The sequence below is a fragment of the Sparus aurata genome, chromosome 23 (genome assembly GCF_900880675.1).
Source record: "Sparus aurata chromosome 23, fSpaAur1.1, whole genome shotgun sequence".
Lineage (NCBI taxonomy): Eukaryota > Metazoa > Chordata > Actinopteri > Spariformes > Sparidae > Sparus > Sparus aurata.
The window spans coordinates 23,326,574-23,345,005 of NC_044209.1; the positions used below are offsets into that span (position 1 = coordinate 23,326,574).

The following is an 18,432-nucleotide window of genomic DNA, read 5'->3' on the forward strand; positions in this document are numbered from 1 at the left end:
AGTTTGAGTATATTTTAAGAAAAAAAAGTCAAGATTATCTGGATTTCAGCTTCTTAAATGTGATTAGGAGGAGAACTGCGACAAACAAAGATATTTGAGGATGTCGATCTTGGGCTTTGGGAAACACTGATCGATTAATTAAAAAAATTAATCTTTAGATTAAAGCAAAAATGAAAATAAGCGTTAGTTGCAGCCCTAAACACTCATTTCAAACCCTGTATTACAGAAAAAGGATGGACAAATTAAATAAGTCAAATAAAATGAAGAGGAATGATTTAGTCCGACAGTAACTCTTGTATTTTTTTAGTGAAAGATGTAAACACAGCCTCACAGGGAATGATGTACTGATGTCAGACTATACTCTGCATCGTAAAGGGTTTCCGATCAATATGTGCAATCACATTACAGGCGGTGAGCGGAGCGACGCAGGCTAACGTCCGTGCTCGTGTTTTCTGGTTCACATGCCGGCTGACTGACTCGAGTTCTGAACAAGTCGGACAGGTTTTTAGATCAGGACCAGTGAACAAAAAAAAAAAAAAAAAGCAGAGTCTTTCAATAATCAGTTCCGGAGGTAAACAACACCGAGGGGCCATCTAAGGACGGCTTAATATAGACAGGACACACAAACAACACGGTAAACAAGGAAAATGGCGAGCATCATGACCACAGGATGATCGGGTCATACGTAAATGAACTGAAGTGCAGCTACTGTAGAGAACCAGAACAACACAAGAATAATAGGTATCCAGGAAACAGGTTTTGCCATTTCCTAGATGGGAGGAAATGGATCCAGATGAAAAGCAAGAGATATCTCAAACCCTCAGCAAATAACGGTAAACCGCTAAGAGCCTGCAGGACTGAAAACCACCGAGCGGAACTGGTTAAATTAACATCTAAGACTCGCTCGCTGGCAATTTTAGTAAATGGGTGTTCTCGAGTATTCACGACTTCCTCTGGGTGGGAGAGGCCCTGTAATGCTTCTACCAGCAGCCTGTGGGTGTGCCACGAATGCACAGTGAGATAATGTTATCCCCTGTGATCTCATGTGCTTTGTACCAACTTGTACAACCACAAAAACTGTTTATGGTCGCTGGAAATGGACAGACTGGCCTGCGAGGGATCAAGTTACTAAAGGGTTCAGACTAATATTCAGTACAAATACTTGTACCATGCTGCATCTATCTGTTCCTCCTCTAACAGATGCCGGCATGTAGGAGGAGGCCAGTTTGACGGTAGAAATGTAGATTAGGTGGTGCAGCAGCTGCGACAAACATCTCATGGAGGCAAAGAAGGTACTTCACCCCTCGCATCCAACTGCTGCAATTTACGTCAATTTACGTCCCTCCTTGTCTGAGTCGCAACTCCGTCAAACCCGACATTACGCAGATATTTTTAGATTCAGTGTGACTGAATAAACTCACCCCTGATGCCGGAACTTGCATATCAAACATCATGTTTCGAAGTGCTTTCAGCTGTCTGTATACACAAAAACTAACGGCCACCTCTGTATACTCTTATTGCACAATGTAAAGAAATACATCATTTGCTTTACTGGATTCTTTCTGGCAGTGCTCTGCGAATTAAATCATCCGTTTTTGCTGCTTTATACTTTTATGTCTGATGCTCTTTGTTCCATTTTTTTCCTAAAAGTGAGACTGCAACTCGACACATCACCACCAGGGTTCTTTCAAATCTAGAAACCTTTCATTTTGTTGCTTCTGACATTCTAAAAGGTTAGACGTTGGGAGCGCTGAGAGGTCATTCAGTTGTGATCCAGGTTCGCACCGAGTCCCGAACCTCTTCACAGCCCTCAGCGCTCCGAGAGCGGGCTTCACTCTTCCGGCAGCGCCAACGTAATCTGCCTTTCATCTGCCTCTTACACACTTCTGCCTTTTTTCCCCCTCCATCTGTTAAGTAGCCGTCTGAGAGGGCAGTCGAACATCAAACGGAAAACGCCTTTCTGACAGAAAAAACATCAAAAAGCCGACCCTCTCCTGCAACACTTCAGCCTCAGCAAGAACACTTCAACTTTCGTCTGTGATCCTCGTTCTGGTCTTGATGGGAAACAACCATCGAGGGAGCAGATACGCCATCAGGTCTTGTGGAGAAGTACGCTAGTTAACAGTAGTAGTAGTTAAGTCTTGTCGAGTATTTCAAATTGCACAATACCTGTCACAGAACAGATCACTAATAACAGACTTCACATGATGCCATTCTTTGCCTCTAATAATCTTGTTCATTCTTTCTTTGGACACCTTGTTGTGTAAAAGCAATAACAGCCTCCATTTTAAGTTGATAAGGTTCATCCATACATGAATGAATGCATGAAAAACTAGACAGGATTACACATTCAAACAAACTCCCTGATGGAGTGCGGGACGTTACATCATGACTCTACAGATGCAGCACACAGAGGAGGGGATTAGGAAAGGAAAATGCTCATTACAGATTTGAAAAAAAACAAACAAACAAACAACCCACATCATTCTGGGTCACTAATCTACCAGTAATGAGGATGGGAGGTGACGTGTGGGTGCCGTGACTTATGGGGATTACGGGGTGTTTGGAGATAGTGGGGAAAAAAAGTTGCTGGTGCTGGACATACTCGGGCTCGGAGAGCTCGCTGTCAGAAACGGCGGGCACCACGCTGAGCGGAGGGAACAGTGCAGGCCTGACTGCGGTGCGACCCCTCTGGATCACCTCCATCACATACCTGAGGGACCGAACAACCCCAGCAGTTAGACACAGAGCAGCCCCGAGGAGCACACAGGCTACACAACAAAAGGGTTTCACTTTAACGACAGAATAAAAGGAAAGCTCCGGCATCTTCCCGTATGGATCAAGTTGAAAAAACGTCTCAGATTAACTGGGCAACTTACCTTTGCTTGGGCTGTATCGTCCCAGACTTTATCTTCTCCTCCTCAAGCCGCCGGCGCACCTCCTCTAGCTGGATGAGGGGGCTGGGAGCCGGGTTGGGGGGCATGGTGGGATCCTGGATGAAAGGGTGGGACGGCTGCACGTTGTTGCGCAGCTGGGTGCCGACGCACGGGTGCACCGGCCCCGGCCGCTCCGTCGCACTGGGACGGGATCCCTCATGGCCCGATGTCCTCTTAGACCCAGTGGTACTCCTAAAATGTTAAGTTATGACTTAATTAATCAAACTAAACAAAGAAAGAGGATGCAAGGAGGGTTTTATTCTTCTTAGTCAGGTCTTACTCTTCTATCACTTTCACTCCGGACAATAAAAACAGTAACATCCTCTCTGCTAACAAAGAGCAAAAAAGTTAAGTGTCATCACTGACCCGTACGGGCTCCTCTTATGTTGAACCATTTCCTTCTGTCCTTCCATCAGCCACAAAAGGATCTTCTGGTTTTTCTCCATCTCCTCTGCAGGCGCCGGCATGTCATAAGGCCGCACCTCCTCACCTTTCTTGAACGCTCTTTTACACTGTGCGCCACCTTTGCTGCTGAATAATGACAAAAAAACAACTGGTGGGTAAGAAGCAAAAAAAACAAGCATTTTCGGAAAAACTAATGGTGCTTATAGTTGGTGCATACCTATACCCTGCATGCTCCATCGAGCTGGATCCCATGCCGTCTGCGTAGCTGCGAGACTTTGATCCGTAATGACTCGCCTCCGCGCTCCAGGGTAAGCCACCGTGCACGCGCATGGCCGCCTCAGCCTCCACCTGCTCTCTCGGCTTCCCGACGCCTGTGTGGTGGATGTGGTGCACGTGTTTGTGGTGGTACAGGTGGCTGGTGTCGCCCTTCAGACCGTGCCTGGATTGATGTTTACCCTGGCCCGAGCCCAGCGCCGTTCCAAGTCCCATCCCTTTGCCCCCTGGTAAACCGTCAGGTGAGCGCGACTTGGGAGAGTGGCGGCCGGTGCCCGGTGACTGGCAGCCGGGAGTCTTCATGACGCGCTGGACGTGGTCGTCCAGGATGCTCTCAGGGTTCTCCTCGTGAGCGTCTCTCATTAAAGGGTAGGTCGTGTCAGCGTAGCGCGGGTTGTAATTCTGCGGATAAGCACCAGGTGGGAGCCTGTGACTGTAAAATGATGTTGATACGGACATGACTTCATCACCTTCCTCTTCCTGTAGAGTAAAAACACACACACAACAAAACATTACTATGTAATTTTGGAATAAAATTGTGTAAATCCAAAGAACATCTGCGGCGTGTCACATCCAACAGCTCATTCTTTACACATTTGAAACAACTAAGGGTTTTTTTTTCCATAAGGCAGCATGTGTTGCACTTATTTCAACCAGCAGATGGCAGATTTTCACCATAGACTTACATGTGTCTTCCCATTCTTACTGCAGAGGTTTGGAGACACACTAAGGCAGGGCCGGAGTGGGGCCACTTTTCAGCCCGGGAGTTTCAGGCCCATGACCGGCCCACTTTTTTCATGGTTGAAATTGATAAAATGAGGCAACAGTTCAGCTCTTACTATCGTGTAGTTTTATTCATAACATGTTTGAAACGTATAGAATTTAATTTTTTTTCACCAAGTTAACAAAAAACAGTTGCCCATTTCACATAGAACGATATGCCCGCTTAAAATTTAAACATTTGAAATAAAAAGTTGTATAATCATTCTTCCTTACAGAGAGGCATGTTGCACAGTTGTTTTGGTTTATACTTGCAAACTGCAAATAACACCAACAGTATCTACAGCATCAATAGCCGCCTAAGCAATGCACTGGTTTCTGCAACTTTGTCTATCACTTTGTCATTGTCTATAGACATAAGGATTTCCTTCTCTGTGCACATTAGCATGAAAGCCTCCATGTGGTCCTGTGTCATTGAGCTTCGTAGCCTATTTTTGACAAACTTTAAGGTTGAGAAGCTTCTCTCACAGGCAACCTGAGTGATGGAAAGTGTCAACAGAAACTTATATGCCAGCCCAATCACATGGTAAGCATCTGTGAGGAGGTTATACTGTGAGAGGATTTGATGTACACAAATGGCACAGTTTTTGCAGGAAGAACAGGTCCTGCTCTCAAGTTCCATCTCTGGTTCCATATGTGACCGTCCACCACTATCCTCCTGTCCATTCTCCATCTCACAACCTGTCCTGACAGTGTAACTTTCATGCAGGGACTTCTTCAGTCTCTCCCACTGGGATGCCAGGCTAGAAAGTTCAGTATGTAATGTGCTAACAGTAGCTCTGTCATCGAACCTAAGCAGACATTTGCTGATTTCCTTAAGCGCTGAGTTGGGGAGCCCATTTGCCCTTATTTCAGGAAAGTTTTTAGGGTCAAGACAAGCAAAATCTGAAGCAAGTTTTGCATTTGCTGAAAACCTCCTATTGATGCCACCTGCCACAGTGTCCAGAATGACATTATGGACATTCACCTCAAAGGCAGCATCAGGTGACGCTACTGTGTCATCATCTGAAAGCTCTCCTGGCATTCTTTTCTTTTTTCGGACACGCTTCTCTGGTAGTGCAGTCTGCACAGCTAGCTCACAGTTGTCCATCTCTTGGAGCTTTTCATTGGCCCACTTCACAAACTCATCAGCTGCTCCTTTCACTCCCTCAAAGTCCCTGACATGTTTTTTGAGGTTATCCTCTGTCCCCTCAACCAGATGCTGAGCTGTCACGATATCCATTCCCTGTGTCTGTAGGTACTTGGACAGGGGGGATGTATGTTGGAAAATGCGGAGGAAGGCTTGAGCAGTGAGGATAATCTCATATTTCTGAAGATTTTCAATGTATCCCTTTGCTTTGACCCTCACTGTTGGCTTCATACTCCCATCTCCCTCAACAGAGGCTAGGGTCAGCAGCAGGTCAACATACAATGCATCCTGGGGATTACCAAAACACCCAAAGACTTTAGTGAGAGCCTGATCCTTAGCCCACCACCTTGTTTCCCCTATTGGGCACAGTCTCCTGTGACGTTTGTCCTCACTTGTCTCTTCCCACCTCTGCATGCGCTTATATGACTCTCTGAGGAAAACTGCCACTTCATTAAGCAATGAAAAAAGAGATGCACTTTCTATAACACTGCCTGTTGTGTCTGCCAGTACCAGATTGAGAACATGTGCGTAACACCAGACATGAATCTGTGTTGGAGACTGCTCAGAGAGAAATGCAGAGAACCCTTTATACTGTCCCTGCATATTTGCTGCACCATCAGTGGAGTTGCCCACACATGTGCCAATGTCAATGTTGAGTTTTTCTAATGTGTGTTTCAGTAGCTCTGTCAAGTACTTGCCAGTGGATTTTTCACAGTCCACTACAGCAACCAACCGCTCATGAATGGCATTTGTGACATATCTGACAATGACAGCACACTGGTCCTTTGATGTGACATCTTGGGTTGTATCAATTTGAACTGAAAACATTCCCGCCTCTCTAACCTCATCTGCAATCTTGCCCTTTATCACTTGGCTGAGAACATCCACGACTTTACCAACAATGTCCTTTGAGAGCAGAGTCACAAGAGAACCTCTTCCTTTTGCACCAGTGTCATGATGCCTCCTGCTTTGCTCAATACAACTGCTCATGTGTTGTTGAAGGCACAGATCATACCGGCTCAAAAGTGTCATCAACTCCAGAAAGTTGCCATGATTGACAGCGGTATTTTCAAGTGTATAAGCAGCCTCTGCTTTATCCCCTCTGTAACTAAGTCCACATTTGCCTATGACTTTGATCACATCTACTATGCGTTCCATCACCTGACGCTTCTTCTTCACCTGCTCATGATGTAAAGACATTTGTTTGCCAGCCAGAAGGCTTTTTACATCTGCCCTTTGAGCCAACAGAAAGTAAGCATCAGCACTATCTCTGTGGATTTTACTTTTCTCATGCTCCTCTATCCGCTGATGAACATGTTTCCACGTTTTCATACCTCCCTTTATGAAAGGACTATCACTTGCAGAGGGTGCAAATGCCAAACACACAGAACAATAGAGTGATTGTGTTTTCTCACTGTATGTCAACCACTTGCGGTTGGTACCATGTTTGCTGTGAAACACCTTAGCCAGTAGGGGGTGTTTTGTGGGCTGCTGAGGATGGTAACTGAAAAACACCTCTAGATCCTGTGTTTGAGGATGAGCAAAAAAATCTAAATGATCACTCTCTTCATCTAGACTAGCATCTGCCTGAGCCTCTGGGATCTTCTGCTGGGCTTCTGCTGTCTCCCTGGATATGATCTCACTGTCATCTCTCTCAGCATCTGACTCATCTGTATTGCATGGCAATTAAAAGGCAGAAGGGCATAGACACTGTGATGTCATGACTGCAATGAACTCTGTTTAGTCTAACATACCTTTGAATCTATAGCCTAATGTTAACTTCATTCTGAATATTTGGATATCATATATATGTGTATATATATATGTGTGTGTGTGTGTGTGTGTATATATATATATATATACATACATATATATATATATATATATATAGATAGATAGATAGATAGATAGATAGATAGATATATATATATATAGATATATAGATAGATAGATAGATAGATAGATAGATAGATATAGAATCTATCATCACTTCTGCTGTGTGTTATCTAATCTCAGATGAAATAACTTTATATGGTTTACTCTGTTATCCTCTCTACCTGTCCATTGTGCAGTCATGGCCTCTTCATCATCCCTTTCAGCAGTAGACTGGCTTATCTGCTGCTCAGAGGCTACACAAAAAACATCAAGAGTCATTTCACTGGGTTTACTGGAGTTTTTTTAATCAATATTTGAACAATATATATTCTTTTAATTATGTGATTTGCCATATATCGGGTGATACAAATGGTGTAATATTTCAATTAATTTTCTATTGTGCTTGCGAATAGGTTCATACTACATTGGCTGATGTTAGCATAATATTCACGCTGCTTCTGATTAGGGCTGGTGCTTCTACTGGGTGACTGCCACTGAAGTTGAAGTAGAACTAACTTACACACTACTAAGAATCATCATATTTGTACATGGGCATTTATACTTTTATTAATTAGTAAAAGAAAGTGACCTTGATGAGAGAAAGCAGTAAGAACGGTTGGGGCAATGCTCAGCCTGAGCAGGTCAGGTGGTGGTGGTTTACATTAAAAATGGAAATTAGATAGAATTACTTTAATGACTGGGAAATTATTTAATAATCAATTTTTATTTAAGAAGACTTTTCAGCATATTTAGGAGCTTTTAAAGCATGTCATTTTATTGTGAAGGGCAGGAAGTACGGTCCTGAATGTGTTGTATTAATGAGCATTTGACGACCAGCAGCTCGCCAGTGGTGTCTCGAACTGATCCATGATGGGCCGCTGTGGATGCAGGGATTTCACTCCAACCGAGTAAGAACACAGCTGACTCGACTTATTCAATCAAATGAATTGTCTTCACACAGTTGACTTTTTGGATCAGGTGTGTTCTTGCTTGGTTGGAATGAAAACCTGCAGCCACAGCGGCCCTTTACTGGATCAGTTTGACCGGGGTGTCCGACTAGGCAAACAGTAGCACACAGCTAACGTTAATTCACCGGTGTTAGCGTCCTTATGACAACTCTTGTCAAGACAAACCATGTATATGTTACAAAGATGAGGAGTGAGACTTTAGTCTTGCACCATTAGATTAACTCAAAACATTACACCATCATTTATATTAGGTTCAACAGAAAGTTTGATCAAATTAGCCAAAACTGTCCGACTGGTGACACAGATCCGTTCTCTGATCTCTCTTTACCAGCGGCCACTTCTTGTGTCTGTCCTCTCAAAAAAATATCTGTTAGCTTGGCACATTTGGCAGCACCCTCCTCCAACGCCTTCCTTTTCCTCAATCTGGCCTTTTCAGCCCCTCCTGGCCTCTTCCTACCTTCCATAGTCACTAACGCTTATAGCGACGGCGGCTGTCGGTAGCTAATTGCCGGTAAAACTATTTGGAAAACAAAGGCTTTATGGACCCAACCAACTGTATTTGAGACGGGGGGGGGGGAGGGGTCGCCCTCAGATGGTACAACCCATCTATTGCCATGCAGAGGCTGCGCTGTCAGGTAGAGGCTGCGGTGTCACTGCGCTTTTAAGAGAAGATTAAAACAACAAAATATATATGAAAAAAATTTCCAGACCGGCCCAGAAGTGAAGTGAAAGTGAAGCGGCCCACCGGGAATTCTCCCGAATCTCCCGATTACCCACCCCGGCCCTGCACTAAGGATGAAACAGTATCAGATTCAGGGTGTTGTACGCATGCACACAGCACATTTGTGTTGTTTCATGTGTACGACGAGCGCAGCCGATACAGTTTCAGCTCTGAGTGACTGGGACAAAAATCGCACTCTGACAGGATCCGCTCCGGGGGGAATCATGGGGTGGGGCGCTGCAGGCATTCATAATGGATTTTGATAAGCAGACACTGTAGGCAGTGGAGGGCGTGCAGCGATAAAACACAAACACAGCAGCAGATAGAGAGATTCAGTCATGTAGAACTGGTTATGGTTAAGTCGCAGCACCAACACTGCTACAGACATTACAAAGAAATGAATAACTAAACCCAACTCCCTGGAGCTGCATAGCTGAAATGTGGTTCGCTGCATCACTAAATATATAGCTTACTGTAACTCTCCTCTATCCATGCATCTCTCACGCCACCGTTTCCTATTTACAACCGGTCCAAAATGGTGCCGGCTGGTTTTAAAGGATCAACGATTTCAGAACTGAAAATTCAGTCATTATCTACTCACCAACATGTCGATCAGGAATCGGTTTAAGTTTCTGTAGTCCACAAAACGTTTGTGGAGCTTCACAGCAAAACACGACTTATTGTGAGTGGATCAGTCTTGTTTTAAAATGTGAAACCATGAAATAACTCCATATAGCTCATACAGCATAATCCCAAAAAATGTGATTTACATAATTTTTTCCATACAAAACCTCACTGCAGAAGGTGAAAGCGCAGCCAGTGTTTAGGTGGAATGGCTCAGCTACATGTGGAGGGTGCAAATAACATCATCGATTTGGGATCCAAGTGCTTCAGGAGACTTGGATTACACCAGACAAGCTGCATGGAGCCATTTTGTGCTTTTTTAGGTTGTTTTATCACGTTCTAAAACAAGTCCTCCATGCGTTTGATTTCTTTGGGGAGAAAGCTGCATCTGTGTTTTGCTGTGAAGCTCCAGAAATGTTTTGTGGACTACGAAACTTTCTTGAACTGATTGATTAGGTTTTAAATTGTGGGTTGCCTGATATGCGCCTATGTGAAAACCTTTTTTTAGAGATTAAAATGCCGAAATGTATTTGCTATACACGCGTTTATATCATATATAGTTTGTTGATGCTTCTTGTGTGTTTAACCTGCCCCTGTCTTATTTGTATCTACTTCCTTTTGTGTTTCTATCTTGTCTTATTATACACACATATGTCTTTATGCCTGTACAGTGTGTGTAAACATATGTCTTTCTTTTAAGGACACAGGTGCAAAACCAGTGTACTTTAAAGTGCTTTATAAATGAAGTAAACTTGAGGCTTGAAACTTAGTTTTGAGTTTTTCAAAAGACGCTACATAACATCTTCAAAACCATGTTTGAAGGCAGCTGGAGTTGTGAGCAGAGCTTTTTAAAGTTAGAAACACTTTGGCAGAGCGAGAGAGAGGGAGGAGAGGGATGAAAGACGTATAGTGGAAAGACAACAGTAGGTGGGAGCTTCACTTTTATATCTAAGGCCAAACTTTTTCTATCCGTTATGTTAATAATTCAATAAAAACCTCCACTTCTGAACATGCCAAACCAACTCTTTTTGTTGCCATCGCCCCGGGCTCGCCATCGATTTGCTTTAACGGTATCAAACAAAACATCATCCTGCTCGTACATAAAGTTAACTCCACTGTGCCCACTGCATTCTTAAATTAAGGGATAATAGTAAAGAGAATCCACATGCATCCACAGTTTTTTTTAATAATTGATGCGTTTTCCATGGAACCAGATCATCTTTGTCTTTTGAGCATATTTTCCCCCACTTTGTGTTTGAAAATGAAAATCCTTGACAACAGCAGACAGTTGAGATGTTTTACAGGTTACAGAGGTGGTGGGTGTGGATTCACTGATAACAGTCGACAGAAGCTCATTTACACAACACGATGCCTCTCCTGTTGACGTGGAACAGTACACATGCTTGTAAGCTCCGTTATCTTGTTATCGCTAAATAGAAATCCCGCTCGGACAAGCGAGTAATGATCATCCTCAACACATGAGTCATTTCACTATTGATTTGCTTTTGCTGCTCTTGTTTATGTGAATGATCCAGTGCATAGCTGGGCAACAAGGTCCGTTGTTGCAAAAGATTACGTTAAAGTGGCGCCGTGATTTAATTCTTAGCAGACTGTGTGACAGGAGAGTGGCAGAACGTTTAGTCGCTCACATCCTCGTGAAATCCTGCGGATGATTTCCTCAGCAATAAAATAAAAACATCAATATTTAAGCAGATGGTGGAATTTCTTCTTTTGCAACATAAATCATTCATGTTTATAACCATATCGTTTTTAAAACCTATGATTTCGAGCTCCACTTGACGACAGCAGTCATTTCAAGCTCGCCGCCAGCTTCAGTGAAGCAAACCTCGGGCCGCGCGATGGCAGCTTCTCTCCTTTCAGGGCCAAAACCACATAAATTGTCTGCCTTGAGACTAAATACTTGGCACCGTGCACTGAGAGCGATTTCATTTGTGGTAGCGGCAAACCATTTCATCACCGTTCAAGTGACATCAAACAGGCAGCACACTGTTCCGGGCTTACAAGTGGCCGAGCGTGCAGGTGCTCCATCCGATTCATCGACAAAGCCAGATCGCTGACAGGCCGAGGATTGAATTCTCCAAATGATTCATAATGTTTTTTTATTCCCCGTTCAAATGGCTAGCCTCATTAATTTCATTAAGGGCCAGACGGATTTAAGTCTCCTTTGTTGCTAAAAACTTTAAGCCCAACGGCCAGACACACACCTTGCTTTCTGGCTCAGGAACGGGCTTTGGTGAGATTATTGGGAATCATTATTGGGAATTGCTTTTCAGTCCACTATCTATGATCAGAATTTATTTAATCATCCTTTTAATGAAGTAAATCAGAGTTATTCAGGTGAAAAAAAAAGAGTCATCTGAAATCAGAATGGGGATTTTAAATGAGATTCTCAGAACAGAAGATTGGTGAGAACAACACAACTGCCACCGACCAACACATCAGGAGTTAATATTTAATATGACAGCTCAAGAGCTCAAGTTTCTTAATCAATTAACTGGACAGACAGACAGATTGATCAGCAAACATTCTGATAATCAATTATTTTTTCAAGCAAAATGCCAAATATTGTCTGATTCCAGTTTGTCAAATGTGAAGATTGACTGCTTTTCCTTGTCATATGTGATGGTACAGCTGGACAATATATATAAATTATATTGTTATCATGATATGAGACCATATATCATGTGAGGTATTAGATATTTTTGTATGGTGATATAACATAAGTGTCTTTTCCTGGTTTTTAAGGCTGCATTACAGTGAAGTGTCGTCATTTTCTGAACATACCAGACTGTTCTTCTTGCTCTAATAGTTTCCTTTACTGACGACTATTCATCAAAAATCTCTTTTTTTATATATATTTTGTGAAAGTACAAATACATTGCTGCAATAGTCATAGCGATAACATTGATATCCAGGTATTTGGTCAAAAACATCATGATATTTGATTTTGTTTCCCACTCTAAGCATTTATGAAGTGTTTCTCTTGTGCAGCTTAAGACTAAAATATCACAATATTTTTATATGGCCATATCACCAAGTGCTATATGATAGTGAGCTGAATACCTTTAGGTTTTCATAACATTTCTCACATAAAATAAGGAATTTGGATGTGAAAATGGGCGTTTTCAGTAATTTAAAGGTTTACTATGGTGTTTTGTGAAATAAAAACTGACTCAGAAAGGTGGTGCTTTCAATACATGTAAGGTAATATTACAAAATATGTATTCATCTTCTTAACTGAATAAACAAGCAGTCCTCAGAGAATGTTAAAAGCTAGAAAGGGTGCTGCAAGCAAAACAGTATGAAAGTGTGTTGTTCTTTGAGGGGAGTTTGTTTATTCGGTCATGAAAATCAATCAATAAAGATTTTTTTCCTTCGTCCCGAAAACTACATAGTGCATCTTTAATCAAATAAATAACTGGCTGATTTAAAATGATATTTAAAAACAGCTTCTTTAGCTCCAAACCTCCTCTACTTAAGTGATCCATACTCCAATTTTCTTTCCCCCATGGCACCTATTGCTATTCAGCTGGTGTCACCAGAAGCTCACATGGTGGCAGGAATATTCAGCGCTTCATATGACCTGAATGTGAGACTTTACCGAGTAAAATGCAGCTCAGAATCACTCTGAGAAACAAATTGAGTGTTCCTTGTCCTTCCCTGCGCAGCCTCCATTGTATTGTGTTCATGTAATTTGATGCGGAGACAGTGGCTCCACAGTGTGAACCTCTGCAACATCGCCTGAAAGATGCTGCTCATGCACACGTGTTGAGCGAAATTAACAAAACAGTGGAGCCAGTTGTGTTTTTTTAACAGTGGACAATGGACATACCAGTCGTACTCTCTTCAGCCGCTCCTCCAGTTTCTCCTCAGCCTCGCGCTCCCTCAGCACGCCCTCCAGCCTGCTGATCAGCTCTGCAGCAAACCTCTCCGGCTCCACGTGTATATCCTTTGGAATCCGGTTTGGGCGCTGGGGGAAGACACGTCAAACTGTAAGCGCCGAATTTCTGCTACCGCTGCACTGCTGTCAACGCCATACGGACCCAGCTTTAACACCCTGACCCCCCCTTTACATCCTGTCAGTGAGCATATGAAGGGATTCAAACACACAGGCAGGAAATATTTAAGAGGACGGTGTCAAGTGTCAACATCCAAAAGGGATCGTACGTTTAAATGTGACACAACGTGCAGCAAGACCACTGAAATCAGTGTTCCCATGCTTCCTGTGTGGTATAGAAAGAGAGGTTGGAGTTTAACTTTCCCCATCATAAATTATTTACCTCGCAGGTTCTACATCCTCTGCAGCGAGGAGGATTCAATCTAGATCTGTTACCGACCTTTTGTTTCATTTCATATTTCTAAATAGGAAACATACATCTAAAGTGACATACATAATCTCTTTTTGCCTTTCTGAATGCATTATGTAAGGCATTTTATGAGGATAAAATGTGCCTCACAAATAAACTTGGCCTTAATAAGCACACGAGTGACATTTATTTCCTCTGCTGTCAGCACAAGTTGCTGCACTGCAATTACGATACTTCAAAGCAGTTAACTCCTGATTTGGCACCATTTTATAAAAAAAAAAATAAAAGAAGAAAAAAAAGAGAGAAAGAGAGAGGTTGGAAAACAAAGTGACATTTCCAAAAAAAATAAATAAAAGATGTCCCACAAGCCCAGTCAATCTTCTCACTGCCGATGAAGTGAAGTCATGATTAATCTGCCGAGGCTGGTGAAACGTGAGAGCTGTGCTTTGGGGATTTGTGCTCTACTATACGGTCAATTCATGCATCCTAATGGGATGCTACGTGTTGGGTTTTAATTTGACTCTTTACTCAGAGGCCTAATTAGGGCCGGGGTTTTCCTACCAAGAGACAGCGTAAGCTGCAGAGGGAGGCATCGGGCTGTCACAGGGGAGGTTTCATGTCTGCTAGGCTTCATCGCACACAGCTTAGGAAAGCATCAAGCTGCATTTAGACAGCCTTCTCTTTCACCATCAGCTATTCTTATACTCAATCACAGGCCCTGCGACACAGCAGAACTTAAATATGCACATCTCCAATGGTGGAGCAGAGAAAAATACGGCAGAGACAGACAGTTAAAGAGAGGCGTAGATGCAGAAAGTGAGAGGAGAAGGGAAAGAGCCCATGAATAACTCACCGGAATATGAGGTAGTGGCACTCGCCCATTTGCTTTGGCACTTTCGTGCATCTCCCGGCGATGCTGTTTGCGGTATCTGTAGGGTGGAACCCCATCTCTGGAATTAACAACAAAGACGTTTTTCATAATACATTCTCATGAATAAACAACACAGCCGGCTTTGAAGTTGAAAGCTTTCTGATGCATTTCCGCCTGAAACGAACACCTTGTAAGTCTCGATTAATCAGTACAGCAGGACAGGCATTCTCACAGGCGTACTGTGTCCCTCCTGCACCACAAGTGGTCTGGCAGATTACGGTTACATGCTACACATCCACGAGTGTGTAATTCCATGTGGTATTGGTCATGCTGGGTTTCAGACTCTCCTGTGCTGGAAGCTCTGGACCAATTAGCTGATAACAGCCCCTAATCCATCCAGCTTCAAACACATTTTTGTCCAGTTGTGCAAGCTTTGAAGTTCCCCTCACATAATTCCCCGGTGCCATCTCTGCACCTAGAAAACATTAGTTTTCAAACCTTCTTTCATCAGCACATAACTGGAGTCCTGTGTGCAGGTGATCCCAGACAGTAAACAACATTGACTTTGGCCTCGTGCTTGTGCACAAACAGTAAGCTCTTGAGTTACCTGTGAGGAGAGACAAACTCTGCTTTTAAGAACTGTGACTATGAAGAAGTGCTACGGCAACATTTGCAAAAGGGGTCAGTGGGTTAGTGGTTTAAGTTCTGCACTTTCAATCGGACACGGTTTTATATCTGCTGAGAGAGATTTCATAGGATTCCCAATTTGCATCACGGATCAATTCTTAAAGCTTTCACTGGTTTGGCTAATGAGCAGATGGGACTTGAGGCTTCTGTTGTCATGTGCAGGCGCAGGTAAACACTGACAAGAAGTGTAGTTTTCAAGTCAAATAACCCATAATTTCCTACTTATATGACATACCTTCCTTCTAAATAAAGACTGGGAATACTTATGCCAAACATGCAGCCAGGCACAGCCTTCATGACCTGGTATAACAACGTAAATGAAGTGCATGAGATGTCTACGTGTGGGATGAGAAGATACGTACACACTGCTGTCGGTGAGAGAAATGGTGTCAGCGTCGCTGGACATACTCTGCTGCTCACTGTCGTAGGCGCTGGTGGCAGGAGCCATAGCATAACCAGTGTTGACATAGTACGGGTTGATGGGCTCCCGACATGGTGCATGCCTGGAAGAGGAGGAAGAGAGACAAGACATGCTAAGAAAAAAACAATAAGGAAACAGGCCGCGAGACTGTAAAAATGCATTTAGGAGGTCAGACATCATCAGCACCTCGACCTCCCCAACCTCCTGAGCTATCCAATCAGACTATCGCCTCTTGAGATACAAAGTGGTATCACAAGGCAGCACGAGCCGGGACTTGATATTAGCATTTTTTTCATGTACTGAATTAAATTCCATACATATTTCACCTTTAAAGTCATAAAAGATTCAGTACCATGCACCATGAAGCTCCTCTTCCTTTTGTTTGGTCTAATCCAGACAAATCTACAGCCACAGTGAGTACACCGCTGTTCGCTGGCAGCCTTTGTGATCTCACCAAAATTCAATACCAGAGTATTGAATGGTGGAGTTTACCTGCAGGTTCCATTTTGGTGCACATTCTTTAAAAAGTGCTGAGAGATAAAGGAGGGGGGACTTCATTTGACACCATTTACATTCTCAGTGATTGACTTTGCTGAACGCACTTCTTACAGGGCTCTGTACACATGAATTAAAGATGTTAGGCATCATCTCTTTTTATTCAAATTGGAATTCCCCGAAGCCTTTATCCCCGTCTTCCTCCCTGTTTGGAATGCAGAGGCACCCGGAGTTCAAAACGAAACCTTTGTGACCCACCGATTTTCATTAGCATCCACATTCAACAACAGTGAATAATTGCCGCGGCAGGTTGGCGAAGAGTTAGGACCAATAAAAAGTGCAGCCCTCGGAAACTGCTGTCATTATAGGTGCCGGCGTTTCTGACGATGGGAAATGAAAGGAAATGGCGGGGGAGAGAAGCAAAACGTTCATCTAATTTATTCATTTTTTTCACGAGAGACGGATGTGATGATTCTTTGAGTGTTCTGCAACACTGCTTACGTCTGCTGCGCCGTTTTAGACAAAAAACAGGGCTGTGTATCGTTAATATAAACATTCGATACTGGTTCGTGGATGAGACCAATTTGAAATGAATGAATGAATCCGTTTAGCAAAAGATTACATAAACACATGCACGTTACAAGCCCTGCATCTGGGCGTGACCAAGTAATTTTCCTGTACACCTCCAGATAGCCAATCACCTGGATCACCGTGACACAACAAGCATGCTGCATGCTTATTGGCTAATGAGATAAACTCCTTAAGTATTGAAATTTGGTATCAAGTAACACTTTCGATATTTGACAGTATCGGGGGGGATTCAGCCGGTGCCATAAAAGGTGCATCAGTGTTTGTTACCCAGCCTTAAAAATAGACAATAAAAACAGTATATAGAGAATCGATGGATATTAACTTGAAAAATTGTTCATTTTTTCTGAAATGATTCACGCATCATGTTGTTTCCTTGTTTTATATTACTTATTTATGCATATCATCACCAAAACAAAACAATTCAGTGTTCAAATTTAAAAAAGGTACAACAAACACACCAGCTTTGCCATCATCATCCTAGAAGTCCCATATAAATGATAATAATCTTGTGTGTTCAAGAAATAACTGTGGTTTGTCAAACACGTTTTATACATTTACACATTGTTGAATGATACTGGTCATGATGTCCTCAGGTGACCTCAATGTGTGATCAAAACACACGTAACATTCCCTCGTCTCTCCCTTTATCCTGCCTGTCTCCCTCTCATGTCGCCTGGTAAATACATGGAAAGGTTTAAAAAAAAATCTTGTGTTAGCTAACTTTCTAAAAAAAGGTTTGTTTATCCTCATTGTCATCTCACGTTTGCCTCAATTTCATTCCAGCATGCAAGTTGTTGCCTGACCACTGAAAAATTAGGGAAAAAAACAGTGACGTTTCACCTTTAAAGTTCACGACTGACTTGAATGAGAACAAAACTGAGCTGCTTCACATTTCACAGATCACACCCAACATTAACGAACATATAGGTCATTCTGTTTCAAGTCGGCTGATTCGTGAAAGCTGATATGAAAGACTGTTTAATGTCTTTTGTCGCCTGTCTGCTGTGAACACATCCGACACGACTGGTGCAAAATTCAGTTTCATAAAAACCTGACGGCTGCTGCTGAACGGCTGTTTAAAAAATGAAGCGTGTCCTTCTGTAATTACAGCCAAAAAGCGTGATTGCTGAAATAATGATGTGAAAATAAACCTCATTAATAAAAACTCCTATATTTTTTTTCTCTTCCTCTTCTTCAAGCGAACGACTTTCAATGAAATTGCCTTTGAACACAAACATGCACTTCCTTCATCTTGATATCAACCAGAAAAGCTGCATGCCAGCGCTGGAGAGTGTAACGAGACACAAGACCAGACCATGGAAAGAAAC

The 18,432-nt window shown here is 42.8% G+C and overlaps 2 protein-coding genes across 9 annotated transcripts in view; both read right to left on the minus strand.

The window, feature by feature from the left end:
- Positions 1-18,432, minus strand: part of axin1 (axin 1) — a 39,195-nt gene that overhangs the window by 4,555 nt on the left and 16,208 nt on the right. For 6 of the 8 annotated variants that reach the window (XM_030408418.1, XM_030408415.1, XM_030408417.1 and 3 more), the window contains 7 exons: positions 15,960-16,100; positions 14,893-14,989; positions 13,565-13,702; positions 3,559-4,094; positions 3,303-3,467; positions 2,880-3,128; positions 2,606-2,713 (listed from right to left, as the gene is read on the minus strand). In XM_030408418.1, the coding sequence (XP_030264278.1) occupies positions 2,606-2,713; positions 2,880-3,128; positions 3,303-3,467; positions 3,559-4,094; positions 13,565-13,702; positions 14,893-14,989; positions 15,960-16,100 (1,434 nt within the window). The remainder of the gene's footprint in view (positions 1-2,605; positions 2,714-2,879; positions 3,129-3,302; positions 3,468-3,558; positions 4,095-13,564; positions 13,703-14,892; positions 14,990-15,959; positions 16,101-18,432) is intronic. The other 2 variants (XM_030408421.1, XM_030408422.1) reach the window with 2 other exon arrangements.
- Positions 4,450-9,127, minus strand: LOC115575973 (zinc finger MYM-type protein 1-like). The gene is made up of 3 exons (XM_030408413.1): positions 8,695-9,127; positions 7,581-7,652; positions 4,450-7,193 (listed from the first exon to the last, which is right to left on the minus strand). The coding sequence occupies exons 1-3, from the start codon at positions 8,828-8,830 to the stop codon at positions 4,675-4,677; spliced, it is 2,727 nt and encodes a 908-aa protein (XP_030264273.1). The 5' UTR covers positions 8,831-9,127; the 3' UTR covers positions 4,450-4,674.